Raw genomic sequence first — 14,379 nt, 5'->3', positions numbered from 1 at the left:
ATTGTTGGGCTATTTAAAGCAAAGGTCAGTGACTGTCATGGGTGTCGCCCATTTACGGGACTTATTTTCCTATTCAAAAAGGCGGGGGGGTGGTGATGGGGTTGACATACTCTTTGCGCAGCTTGGAGTTCTTCTTTCAGTGAGTTGATTTCCTGCTTTAAGTATTGGACCTCAGACTCCTTCACCCTTAGCATAACCTGGAAATGCGTGGAAGATACACATGTTGATCAAATTTGTACAGAACTTCACATTTTTTGCTTCTATTACTTGGTTGAAAATGAAAATCATTTTACCCATACCTCCAATTCATAGAGCTCCTTTCCTTGTATTGTAGTGTTTGTGTCTCCCATTCCATCCTCAGATGCCATTGAACGCATCTTGGTGATTTCTGCTGCCAGGCGATTGTTAAGTTCCTGAAGACAGCACACAAAATGCTTAGACAGACAAACAAGTAGCAGGTACCATGTCGCGCGGTGGTTCTTGGTGGAAGACAACATGTACTGTACTGTAGTATTGTTTGTGTCGGTATCGGCACCTGGTTGTGAGCATTGAGCTCCTGGTTCTCTCTCTGACACTGCCTGAGGGCCTGCCTCTCGGCCTCCAGCGCCTGAGCCAGGTGGGCGTTTTCCAGGCACTTCTGGGAATACTGCTCAGACAACACCTCGATTTCCCGCTGGAACGAACACAGTTCCTCCCTAAAACGCAGCACAACACCGCCGTAAGAGAAGAGTCACACAGCTGAAGTTCAGATAAAGTTAAAACTTCAGGCTGTGTTTTGGGTATTATATAAAATACCATATAAAATGGAGGAAAGAGCTCCAGTTACACAAAATCTAAGCAGGATCCAAACACAACTGATGTGCTTCCTACAATAAATGAATTAATATGTGCGCGTGTGTATGGGTTTGTCTCTAAAATAGTAACTTGGTGACGGGGGACGTATCAAAACCTACTCATGCTGTCTGCGGATCTCCTCCATGTCTGCATTCTCTGCATTGCTGTTGGCCTTACGAGCCTTGTCCAGCTCCTTCTCCAGCTCGGATCGGTGGGCGTTTTTCATTGCTTCAATTGCTGAGATGAACACAAAAATCTTCAGTTTTCATCGATAAGATGAAGTTGGCTCAACTTTTGATGATGGAAACATTCTACAATGTTGAAATAGAATACACTTGTACCTCGCTAGACCGTGGTCCAACAGTGCCCCCTATTGTGGTTTTTCAATTATTTGTTCATGTTTGACTTCAGCCTATTAGTCCAACATTAGTCAACCACGACATACTGATCATTTATTAATTTTTTATAAAATCACATGATGGAGTGACGGCTGACTCCATCCATCCATCCATTTTCCTCCGCTTATCCGGGTCCGGATCGCGGGGGCAGCAGTCTTAGTCGGGAAGCGCAGACTTCCCGGTCCTCCAGCTCCACCGGGAGGACACCAAGGCGTTCCCAGGCCAGCTGACATAAGTCCCTCCACCCTGGTCTGCCCCGGGGCCTTTTCCCGGCTGGGCATGCCCGGAACACCTCACCAGGGAGGCGTCCGGACTAGATGCCCGAGCCACCTCAACTGACTCCTCAGCGGCTCTACTCTGAGCCCCTCCCGGATGGCTGAGCTCCTCACGGCTGACTCTATATCTTCTATGTTTATTGGGTAACAGCGTAAATGTGATTGCAAGGGTGCTGTGTTCTATAATAATGATAAAAATAAGATTGTAAACAAAGTTTCTATGCCACAACTATGAAAATACTCAATTTATAAAGAGGGAATCCTCTTTGCGGAAAAGGTCGGGTCTGGAATAAATTAGCCGCAATAAACGAGGGACGACTTTCGGTGTAACATGACCCCGTTCCATCTTTTTTGTCGATATGATTTACCAGCAATGGTGGCTGCAGTCTCCTCTGCCAGCAGCCTCTCTTTTTCCTCATGCAGGTTCTCCAGCTCTCTCTGGTGTTTCCTCTGAAGCTCATCAATCACCTTCTGATGAGACTCTTCCATGGCAGCAAAGCCCCTCTCGCATGTAGCCTGTGACACGGGACAATACGTGCACAGTCAGTGTACAGTTCAGCTAGAAAAAGGACCAAGCGGCTCTCTTGACCACATGAGCCGAGTAGGGAAACTCTCTCAGCTCACATGGAAACCAGCAGATGGTCCATTTAGTAGCCAGCAAGCTATGAGCAGGTTGAGTCTGTGTGAGTACAAAAGGGTTATAGGAGGAATGAGAGGAGACAAAGTACAATGAAGAAATGCATAGGCATGGGAGAGGGTTGAACAGTGTATGCCATTTTTATATGCATGGAGTTATGGAAATGTGGAATTGTGCTTATTCCAGTTCTTTATGGCAGACAGTAAATCATATGCAGCTAAGACAGTATCCTAGCCGGTTTCAAAAAGATGACATCTATTTGAAAACGAGCCAGCACATTTGGATCCCATTCTACAGACCAAACCTCAATCGCATACTGACATCCACTGCCGTTCAGTCAAAAGTCACACAGCAAGTTTCCACAAGCCCAACCAACCACACGCACTGCTTCCGTCCTCTATTCACTGACGCTAATCTGTGAGCTCAGTCCATGGTTGCACAGCGGCTCACGTCCTTTCTCTACGCCTCAATCCCAACCACAGCAACCAAGGGGAAATGGCGGTCTAGTCTGTTTTTACAGGGATAAAATCTCCTGGGAGCTCAGCTTCAGGAACCTACTGTGAGAAGCTGAAAATCCTCCCCGAGAGCAAACGTAAACTTCCTGCTCTGACATCAGACCGAGCAGTAGCTTAATTTGGAAGCATGTCAGGCTCTGGATCGTGTAAGTAAATACATTCTAGGTCATGGAGTGGCCATGGAATCAAAAAAGAGCAAAGATATAAGCAGACTAAAACTTAAATGATGTGTTTTTAATCCAACTTACAAAGCATCCATCAGCTCAGTATTTTAGAACCGTGATATATTGTTATTTTTCTTACACTGACTTATAACCTTATTGCCATCAAATATGGGTGAATTGTGGTTCAAGGGTAGTCTAAAAAGTAATGTATCCAATTCTGGTCAGCCAGTGACCCCCTCCAAAAACGCCTTTGGTCACTTATGGCAGAAAACAGAATACAGAAATGATCAAAACCTGAATATTTGAATGAACAGATTACAACATGCCTCCCAGAACATCATTCATTGCAAGCAAGATGGGTAGATTAGTAAAGAACAACGTTACATGTAGAGAAACTAAGCTACGTACAATGCAACCGCTGGGTGCCCACTGGTGGCAAATAGGGAAAACAAAGAATACTTCAATGTTTACATGAAGAGTATTGAAAGTTTACCAAAAACAGAAGAGCATGTTAAGACACACTTTGCTCAACATGGTTAAATCTTTGCAAAGCTTAGGAGAAAGACATGTTTACATTGTTTGGCTCAATTAAAAAAATGTCAACATATACTGGACATATACATAAAAGATACATCCTTGCCACTTTGCGGTTCACACGTTCTATTGCAGCTTTTTCCTAAGATTCATTCATCATTAGTTCATAGCCGTTGGGTGGTCGACAGTGGCCTATTATTAGTCAAAAAATATTGAAAGACGAGCCATATGTAGTAGTCTGGTGACTGTGAGTCAGCCATGGCATTTTATGTTTACACGTGCGCATGTACGCTGGGGGTTTGTCGTTTGTGGCTTTGGGAAGAAAGGCAAAGTGGGGGGAGCGCGGTAGCGGTTTAGTTCTTTCGAGGGAGGCCCACAAAATTAAAACACAGTTTAGTAAAAAAAAAAAAAAAAAAAAAAACAAAAGCATGGAAGCTTCCTGAACAGTATATTTAGTCTCCTAACTGGGAGGTAAAAGTGCAGTATGGCTGCCAAGGGTGACCTGACCCTTTAACATTGCTGCAGTTTGTAATACTGATGACTGCAATAAGGAGTTCAAAAATCAATCAACTAAAGAAACATAAGTATAGCTGACTAATAAGGGTATTGAAGTCATACGGTTGGGAAATCGGCCCACTAAACTACCAATGAAAAGGAATTACATTGTTCATTTGGTGCCACGAGAACCAATAACAAAATAGTTCCACAGTACAATACTGTGGTGTCAATGACAGAATATATTTCAATGGATGTTAGAATACATGCAACACAGATGGAAACTTGTTAATAGAACAAGGCACGAGAGTAGGATGCACACTGTGGGTGGGCAAGAAGGGCAAGTAAGGTTTGGGAGAGGAAGTGGGATCTGGGAATGCCACAAAGGGACACAAGGCATTACAGATGGCGGACGGCAAGGACAACGAACGCTTCCACCTTTAAATTGTCCAGGTCTTTCTCGTATTTCAGCCGTAGGGTGGTAATGTCGCCCTGCTCGCCACGGCGTCTCATCTCTTCGGTCATAACTGAAACTCGTGTCAGCAGCTCTTGGATGCGTTCTTTGAGACGGGACGTCCGGACCACGGTGCGATGAGACCGATTGTCCTCAGCAGACGTCTCATGTGGGGTTGCTGAAGTCAGCATGCTAGTCAGCTCCTCCATTTCTCTGTCAAAGCTCTCGGTCAGGTTCATGCGTTCCAAGTGGTGCATCTTCTTGAGATCCTCCATGCAGCTTGTCAGCGAATTAATCTCTCTGACATTTTTTTCTGAGCGGATGTGAATTTCCTGTCGCAGTTTGTCAGCTTCCTGTTCGTAGCTATCTTTGACCTCATGAAGCTCCTTCTCATGCCTGGCTAGTATGTCATAAAGCTCGCAGGTTTTATCAGTTGAGTCGATGGGCACAGTTTCTGTATGTATGGAAGTCTGTGGATCCAGACCAGTTTTCATAGAAACCTCAGAAAACTGACAATGGACATCTGCTATTTTGGTCTGCAGATCTTTGGTGGCTTCTCTCAATTTAGAGCAATTTGCACAGTCAAAACTATCCATTTCGACTTTGGTTTGCTTATTCATGAGCTCTTTTTCATGCTGGAATTGCAACCGAATAATCACATATGACATGAAAGCATCTTTAAGCGCATCAAGCAAATACTCAGATGGCTGTTTCTGTTCTCGGCCATATGTGACGCTCTCCCGAGCTAACGACAGAAGAGTGTCATCCTCAGCCAACTCAATCCTTGATGCAATGTTTGACAAAAGCAATGATCTTGCCTCCAATGTTGCTGTGAGCTCTTTAAGAATAAGGGTGTTTGTTTCATTATCAAGCCAGGTGTACATGGATATCAAATCCGCTTGTGTCATTCCTTGGGCATCTGCATGAATGTGACTTTTAAGCAGCATCAAACTCTTGTGTGCGATTCCGTGTGCCAAACTGGGCTCAGAGCAAGGTTTGCATGCTTCTGCTTTTATTTCAGTGGTACTTAGAAATTGGCTCAAGAATTCTGCCTCCAAAAGCAAAACTGTGTCTTTTTGACTGACACATAGCACGCCTTCTTTCGGAGAGGTAAAGAGTCTGCTTGAACTTAAAGAGTTTTTTAAATTGTTAACCAATGTCTCTACATCAACGTCTACCTTTGATAACATGTCTAAAACCTGATTAGTTGCCTCACACCTCATCTCAATCTCATTTACTACCTGCTTTAAAAGACCCTTACCAACATGTCTGCCTCCTTCCTCAACACGGTCACCAACGGCCGTTGACTTTTCACCTACCGATGTCCTTATTTCTAACTTCTCTCGTAGCACCGCTATTTCATTTTCTGCTTCTCTAAGCTTCTCTTTACTGACTTCCTCTGATTTCTGCTGCAGTATCATCAGTTCACAGTTCCTGGATTCAAGTTCGATACAGTGTTGTTGTGTAGTATGGAGTGTGGCCTCCGTTTCAAAGAGCTTTTCTTGCGAGGCTTCAAGTAGGTCATTGAGATGCTCTCGCTCAAGGTGTAGCACCTCACCTTCATCATCTGCCTGGAAACCCAGCCCTTTCAATGTGGCTTCTTTCAACTGCAGCTTCTTCTCTGTGTCCTTTAGGCTGGTTCCAAGCTCCTCCAACGTAACTAGAGCTTCATGGAGCCTTTGCGACTTCTCATGGAGTTCCCTCTTGTAATACTCCCCGTCTATAGCATTAGCCTGGCTTTCAGCCAAGGCAGCCTTTAGTCTTTTCATTTCTTCCATAACAAGATGATGCTGTTTACCACCCTGATGGCTGATAAGCTCGGCTTTCAGTCGGTCTATTTCTCTGTCTGCCTCAGTCAGTTGGTTCACTATCTCCTGGCACTTTTGTTTCAATGCGCCGTTTTCACTCGTTAAAAGCTCTACCCTCTGAGCAAGCAGTCCGATAGTCTCCACTTTTGTTTCTGAATGGTTATCCATTTTTGAGAGAGGACAATACGGGCTCCTAAGGCTTTGCTTCTGAACCTTCCCCACCAAATCCTCCATGTTTAAGAGACGGGACTCATATTCCCGGATGCTGTCACCTGCTCTGGCTAAACTATTCTTTAGCATTTCATTTTCCAAATCCTGTTGGCATTTCCAGGCTTCCAGGATCCTCTGAAGAGGTTGCTTCTCCGATGTTTCCTGATTGCAAGCGTGGGATTTCAACAGCTTTGTCAGCTCCTTCACAGTCAGATATTTGCCGGTTGTTAAGTCATCTAGTTCTTCAATTGCTTCTGCACTGTCCTGGAGCAAAAGGTTAACAGTTTGGACATGTGGGATAGTGCCTTCCAGAACGGGTGCTTTAGGAGGTTCAGAAAAATAAGGTTCCTTAATGGGTTGGTGAGAAAGAGAAAGGCCAAGCTGTGCTTGCATATTGCGCTTTTTCAACTCTTGCAGCTTCAGGAGCTCTTTGGTCTCCTGGTACTTCTTTGTTAAACTCTGTGCTTGAGAACTAACCAGTTCTGGCCTCTTCATCTGGGGCGTCACATCAGCCTCCAGACCCAAATGGTGTTCCAGCTTGGAAAAGGGGACCAGACAGTTGGTTAACACACAGCAGCAGGGGACACACAAAGGCTAACTATTCATTAACAGATTATCAATAATTTGATCTCACTTCTATGAAAACAATACAGCACTATTAAAAGTCCAAAATAGATATCATGTCATAATACAGATAGAATTTAATCATTCAAACACTTACAACTCTTGGTTGTAATGGTGTTAACTAAAGCAAAAAAAAAGAAAAAAAGATTTAATGCCAGGTGTTAGTTAGCATGCTTATGTAATAGCTGAAAGTTACTTTCTGTGGTAAGTAATGCAATATTAGTGTCTCTTTAGTTGGATGGTTTAATCAGAGTTTTACATTTCTACAGTATTTTGGAACAAACTCTCGTCTTGCACTGGAGCAATGTTATTCTAAGTGAATACCAGGGATGGGCATATTAATTTATTGTTAATCTGAAAGAATTAATCCCATTTTAATGCAACTGAGGCAAAACGGAGGGCAATATTAAGTGGCAACCAGCTATTGATCCAGGCCATTTGTACCTTTCAGTACTGGAGGCCCCTCCCACTCATGGCTCCCAATGGCCTGTTTACTTGTCATCACTTCCTGACCTTGCAGATTACTTGCAGTCGTATTTCAACACATTCGGAAGGTGACAGCAGTCATTACTGTTGGCATTAATTAAGTAAATGTCTCGTTGTCCATCATTTACAGATGTAATTAAGGGGTGAGCGAGTGTGCCTTGGGTTCTGTGAACCATGTTTATTATCGACTACAGACAGCGAAGAGCGATCGCATTACAATCATTCAATGTCTCATGTGCCTTCAATCGTGCCGTGCCATGGCCCGCCTCTTCCAATCATGCCAGAGGAGAGGAAGTGGACCAAACATGAGAGCCAGTACTCACACTACGCACACGTGCAGGACTTAAGGTGTGAAGTGAACCCAAGCGTCTCACCGCAGAGGAGCAGTCATCACATCGATGCTAGATAAAACTTAAACTACAACAGAAATGTTTTGCACATGGTTGAATATTTATTCCTTTTAAAATTGATAACGCTGTTTAAATGTGTTTAAGAAGGGAGCAAAAGCAGTATCGGCCACAAATATCGGCACAAGCAAAATCAGCCATTGGCTAAGGGTGATGGAAAAAATCGTAATCGGCATCGGCCTGAAAAAAAACATATCGGTCGATCCCTAAATAACACTTCTGGGAATTTGATGTATACATGTATTTGGAATTTGATTGTTTGGCTCGGTACAAAGACGTAATGAGTTCCCACAGCATAGACACTCTGAGTGAGGGACAGGAAGTATACTGTCATGTGTCTATTCCATCAACGATTCCACTTAATTAATTGGCCATCAGAGCTACAAAGCAGTCCTCCATTGTTAGAATTCCCTGTTTGGGAAGGCAGCCTTCCCAGTGAAATATATACATACACAAAGACAAGTGGATAAGACAAAAATGTTCAATACAGACGGGGAATGGGGTACAAGCTAGAACTAATTGGGGCGTCCAATCAAACACTGACATGGGATATCAGTATGATCTAAGACAAAAAACAAGGTCGGATTATAGCCCTTCTATTCAGCATGCACATCCCACGTAGGAGTGATGGCAGCCAAGAGACTTCATTTCAGTCCAAAAAGAGACAATGCAGCGAGGTGCAAATCCTGTCATGCACAAGTTTCCCGTGGTGGCGCAGACTCGGGGAAGTTAATACGGCCAATATGATTGCACGCCACGGCTCCATGAAACATTCACTGCTGTTTGAAACACACGCCAGAGGCATCAAGTAAATGGGTCTGTGTTGCTCACACCTACTGTTGAGTAATAACACTCCTATAACATTCCAAGCTCAAGTATGTATAATATGATACACCAATATTCAAGGCTGCAGTATCACAATCTTATCGACAGTGAAAAATAATACAGGCTGTTTTAATCATTTATATATATTTATTGTATTAGACCATATTTATTTCTTTTTATTTTGTATTTAAGAATTTGGTTTCTTATTACACACCCAATGGCAACTAGCCCAGGCAATTATACTGCTCAATGACAAAATTTTAAAATACAATGACACACATTAAAACATGTAAAAACTAAGATAAAGTGATTCAATTAGTGGATACACCAAATCATATCACATAAATAACTGCCTCACAATGCAAACATTTCCCAAGTACACTCCGCTACAGCAGCATCAGACTGATTACCGACTCTTGGTCTGGAGAAAAGTCATTCTTCAAAAATTGTTGCTGTTTTCCATATTTAATGTTTTTTTTTTTCAATTTTCTTGTTTAACTCATTCAATCTCTACCATTTTCAGAAGTCGTCCCTCTCTGTACCGTCCTTTTTTGATGACGTTGATTGAATTTTTAAAAAAAGGCAAACACAATTTTGTGACTAGACATCTTTTTCTCCTTCCTATGTGATTCAGCTCAACAGACACTCCTGGACTAATACATTAGCCACGTATACATGGACCCAAATATTCCAATTGCATTCGGTTTATTTGCTCAAACGGAAAGAATTGAACCTTTGTATACACCTCATTCCGAAAGAAAAGTGCCAATCCGAATGAACATATAATCGGATCCATGGGGGTGGAATATTCCTTTCCCCAATTGAGGTATCATGTAACCGCTCAAACCGCCACCTGTGGAACAGAATCTAAACACTTCTATACTTTATTCGATACTATACTATACTTTAAAAGATGTCCCGAGTTTTATTATAGAATATTAGCAATATTGAATTTGATCTTTTCCTGTTTAAATTTATCCTGGGTGCGTTCTTTCAGCGCATGCTCATATATGACGTAACACACAGCTGGAGATGTTCTTCAGTTTCAAAATTGGACTGCTGCCGAAAGTTTGTTTTTGATCCAAACTAATTTCAAGACTGGGCGAACGAAAAACTTGCAATATGGAGTTATTCCAACAGGTAAAAGAAAAACTCGGGGAAGTCGGTATCACGTGATGTTGATGTTTATGCTTTACTGCGCATGTCCCATTGACTATTCTGGTTGATTATAGCGGCACATGTAGACAAGAGATTGGAATATTCCTTTCCATGTATACCATTGTTTTCGAAAAAAGGTCATTCGGTAAGAGAAAACCTCCTCATGTCAACGTGGCTAATGTTGAAGCGGAATATTGCTGTTGAATATCTGTTTAAAAGAACAGCCTGCCTTCTCATCATGACGTTAATAGACATGGAAACTTTTATATTCATGCACCTCGTTAAAAAAACAGCCAAGATGTTATTCATACAAATTGCAACTGGCAATGTTAGGAACACAAAGACATTGTTGATGATCGTATAGGGAGATAAAATCTCTACTACTCGTGCTCTTCAAGTGGACTTCAAAGTTACAAAGCAAGAGGATGTCTCTCCAAAATGTACTTTCTATTTCCGTTCTAGACTTCAAAAGCAGACTTAATAGGTGTCTTAAATGCACATTTGTCTTATTGAGTTCAGTTTTATGGTAGTACAAAACCTACAGAATGAGACAGAGGGGAGATTAATACATTAATAATAATTAGATGCTTTTTGGAACATGCAATGGACACATGCATTTGTAGCCCTTTCTTTTGAATATTTGTAAACAAAACATGCAAAGGATGTTACAAAATAGAGAATACAATAATGTTTAAGACATGAAAGGGTACCAACAAGTGTAAAAAACAAAAAACAAAACAGGAAACAACTCACCGGAGATATGTAGCCTGACCGTATGTCCTGCTCTCTCTCCAGAGCCGTTCTCAGCTGCACTTCCAGCTCCTGCTTGTGATTGTTGGACTCAAGCAGCTGCTGGTGACAGGCTTCCAATTGTGTTTTAAGGTCCTCTATCTAGAGAAGAAGAAGAAGAATGAGTTACTGAAGACTTGCCGGTGATCAGGTGATGGCCAGACAAAGCCTTCCACTTAAAGGACATTCATGGATGGAAGGCCCATATAAAGCGCAAATGTTCAGCACCAGTTATTCTTTTTTTAAAAACATCAAGGTTCAAAGTTGTTTTTAAGTGCCTGCCTTTTCCGTACAATTCCTTCCTTCCTTCATTTATTCTTAACTAGCTATCTGGAATGCAAATAAAAGTGGTCTAAACTATATCTTGAAATAGACCTCTGGAAGGCAACAACTAAAACATACGTTATATAAGAGACAAAAGATCCGAATGGTAATGATGGGTAAACCTACCCCTTGCTTGTAATTCTCCAACAGCTGTTTAAGCTCTGCAGTCTCGATGGGTGGACTTGTTGAAGACAGGGGCACCCTCCGCTCCTCTCGTATGGGCGTCTTCTCTACCTGTCGCCAATGCTGCTCAATCGCCTCCTCCACTCTCTGCTGTCGCTCCACAAATTGAGAACCCGATGAATCAGGCCGCGGCTGTCCAAGTCCATCGACACTCTCAAAATCCGGCCTGGTACAATCTTTGAGCGGCGAGTGCTCCATCGACGAGTTTGTCACAGATTCGTACCGCTTCCGCCTCTCCTCCCGCCTCCGACTGCGCTCAAGCTCTCCTAAGTCTGTCTGGAGGCTCTCTGCCTCTTGCGCCCGTTGCTGGGCCAGGGCTTGGGCAATGGGTCTGAACTCTGCCCAGTCAAAGGTCTTCGATCGACCTTCGCGTCGACGTTCACGTGCTCGGCTCTTGACGACACCCTGAGTGGCTTCTCTCTCCACAGACGACGTTTCAGAGGATGGTGAGTCGTGGGTCACATCTGGTCTGATCAGACCCTCCAGAGGAGTGAAAGAACCCTGGTCTTCAGTTGAGCTGAATCATAGGAAGAAGAAAAAGATGTTTTGTTCTTCAGATGCCTCCAAGGTAAAATCACATTAGATTTTGAGGTTTCTGAGCTTCAAATTGCAAAAACCAAACTCCCATAAAATAGAAATACAGTCTATGTAATGTAATGTAACATTAGAAGCCATCAGGATTGGAAAGGTTAAATTTTTTTCTCATCAGAGAATAAAATTTTCTTCCACCTTCCAATATCCCATGTTTGACGCTCTCCTGCAAATTCCAAACGGAGACGAGGCCATTTTTTGTTCTTAAAACCAGTCTATTGCAGATGGGGTCTGATGGTTATTGGACTGCACTCCGCATCAGTAACAACTTTCATTTGGACTGATGATTGTCCCTGTCTTGACGAACAGCCAATCAGATCCTCCGACTCGGGGTCGGTGACACTTATTTGGGTCTACCAGTAAAAATGGACTTACCTTGCTACATCAGGAGCAGTAGATGGTCTGACATTTTTCATGACTGCCTGGATCCAATTCCTCCGTATACCCGCTGTCATGGCTGAAAGAGTGTGAACTCCTTCCTGAGTCTAAACATTGACAAATAAAGTATATTTATATGGATATATCAACATACAGATACATACATTGGCATAGTTTCGTAAAACAAAGAAAAGCAATCATACAAATCTGAAATAAGACAATAATACAACTCTCATTTGAACTAAAAATGAACGGAAACCACTGGTAAATCTGTCTTTGCCTAATTAGTTCTCTTGTACTACCAGTACCGGTAAATGTAAAGCATTTTTATTTCTATTTTGTCACATTGTAAAGACCAATATTAAGGTCAAAAGGTTAACCAACTTGTTAACAACACTGCATAGACATGACAAAGTTTGTCAATATGATAAATGAATGAGTGCGTATATTTACTTGGATTTGGAAGCCGTAATTCCGTTGAGCTTGGTATTCCGTTACATTGTAGCAGGTTGACAGATCGATCTCACCATCCAGGTCGGAGGCCTTAAAGGAGCAACAAGACCAAATATGAGTATAAATATTCAAACAACGTATTCTGGCTGGCACATTATAAAACATCACTAAGGGTTACCTCTTCTGCTATGGAATCCTTGTAGTACCGCAGGCTATGATCCGTCAAAACAAACCAGTATTTCTTCCACTAGAGTACATACAAAGAAAAATAGTTATGTTGAGGTAAAAATAAGGAGTTATAAGGAAATTCTGATGTTTAACTGAATGATGAATGGTCACAGCATCACTAAAAGTTCACTCTGAAAGATTGCCAATGGGCTTTGTGCTTTTAATGGTGTTCACAATAACGGTCGCTGAGGCTGAACCAGAGCTGAATTCTTAAATGCTAGTTGGTGTGAATGTGACCGACACATTAGGCCTTTGTTGAAAAGAGTCAGGTATGTTTCATTACTGTACTGGTTTTGATGATTTTCACTCAGCTAACCATTGCCTGCTTCTCTCATATTTGATGCTATATCTGGTGTAGCAGACACACATGGGCCTGGCTTAGGACCACAGTCCAATTGCAGCCGGACCCAGACCCATTTTCAGGCAGTGTGGCCTCTCTGTGTGGTCCAGTCCTGGACTGCATTCACACTTGACCAGGATCCAAAGCAAACAGTTTGTTTGAACCGGACCAAAAAAGACAAGTGTGATGACACCCCAGGAAACAACATTCAAATTTAGCCATGTTATTTTTTATGGCACAAAAATGCTTCAAATTTTCTAGAGTCTTGTTGGAAGAGGCTTTATGTTAATTTGCAGAAAAAAAAAAACTATTCATACCTGTCCTTCCTCATCCAGCTTCACCATCCAGCCTTTCTTGAAGTTCAGTAAATCAGGCTACAATAGAAAAGACAAAAGTAAATTACAGAACTATCGCTACTTTCATTTTCAAATATAAACATTGAAATATAATATAAAAGGAAATAATTACAATTTGTACTGTATATTTATATACATTTAAAGTAAAGTTAACCAATACCCTATTTTAAATGTTTAAAAGTGTACTGTTACTTTCCACACATTTGTTTAAAAACGCCAAAGTGAAACATCATGCTTGGTCAAATCACACAACAGCCGGGGGAGAAGTTGAACCCAACCAGTGGCTCGGATAGATAGCCAATAGATAACGACGTGGACTCAGTACAGCCCACTTGTCAGATACAACTTCTACCTCATTAGTTGTGGCACTGTGAGAATCCAGCTGACGATGCAAAGCCATTGCTTGACATAGTTATACTGCCGTGGTTCCACACAGTGGGAGACAATACACGTGTGACTGGTGGCTACAGGGAGCAGATGTGGTGAACACGCTCAAAAGACACACAAGTAAGCACATACAAGCCGACATAACGCACGTCATATAGTGCATGTAGTTTAAAAAAAAAAATCACATTGATACACTTATGTCAGCAGGCATTAACATAATGCTGCAGGATTTGCTTTTTCTTTGGCTTTTTGTGGCATCTCTGCAAGGTGCCCAGCCAAACACGCCGGAGGATTAAATGTGCAAAAGAACTTGTAAATGAACGTATTGTGACGTTCAAAGCCATCTAAGCTGGTCTCCATTGGGAGCTGAGGACAAAATGGCAACAAATGGGTGATCATAATAATGAGAGAATGGAACAATAACAATGGAGAGTACGGCATTTAGTCCTTAAAGCAAACTGTCCACTTTGACATGAACAGACGCCCAGGTATCGAACACCAACCACTTCGCATTGAGCTGCCTTGA

The 14,379-nt window shown here is 42.2% G+C and overlaps 1 protein-coding gene across 4 annotated transcripts in view; it reads right to left on the bottom strand.

Annotated features, from left to right (window-relative positions):
* mpripb (myosin phosphatase Rho interacting protein b) overlaps positions 1–14,379 on the bottom strand; it is a 34,738-nt gene that overhangs the window by 2,551 nt on the left and 17,808 nt on the right. For 3 of the 4 annotated variants that reach the window (XM_058062501.2, XM_058062500.2, XM_058062499.2), the window contains exons 10-21: positions 13,428–13,484; positions 12,721–12,789; positions 12,543–12,632; positions 12,087–12,196; positions 11,064–11,637; positions 10,578–10,715; positions 6,802–6,861; positions 1,876–2,023; positions 954–1,071; positions 536–695; positions 300–413; positions 111–197 (exon numbers count right to left, since the gene is read on the bottom strand). In XM_058062501.2, coding sequence (XP_057918484.2) covers positions 111–197; positions 300–413; positions 536–695; positions 954–1,071; positions 1,876–2,023; positions 6,802–6,861; positions 10,578–10,715; positions 11,064–11,637; positions 12,087–12,196; positions 12,543–12,632; positions 12,721–12,789; positions 13,428–13,484 — 1,725 coding nt within the window. The remainder of the gene's footprint in view (positions 1–110; positions 198–299; positions 414–535; positions 696–953; positions 1,072–1,875; positions 2,024–6,801; positions 6,862–10,577; positions 10,716–11,063; positions 11,638–12,086; positions 12,197–12,542; positions 12,633–12,720; positions 12,790–13,427; positions 13,485–14,379) is intronic. The other variant, XM_058062502.2, reaches the window with a different exon arrangement.

The sequence above is a fragment of the Doryrhamphus excisus genome, linkage group LG2 (genome assembly GCF_037039965.1).
Source record: "Doryrhamphus excisus strain RoL-2023G ecotype Guam linkage group LG2, RoL_Dexc_Guam_v1.1, whole genome shotgun sequence".
Lineage (NCBI taxonomy): Eukaryota > Metazoa > Chordata > Actinopteri > Syngnathiformes > Syngnathidae > Doryrhamphus > Doryrhamphus excisus.
The sequence above is the reverse complement of the archived record's forward strand: the minus strand, read 5'-3'. Positions and strand labels throughout refer to the sequence as shown.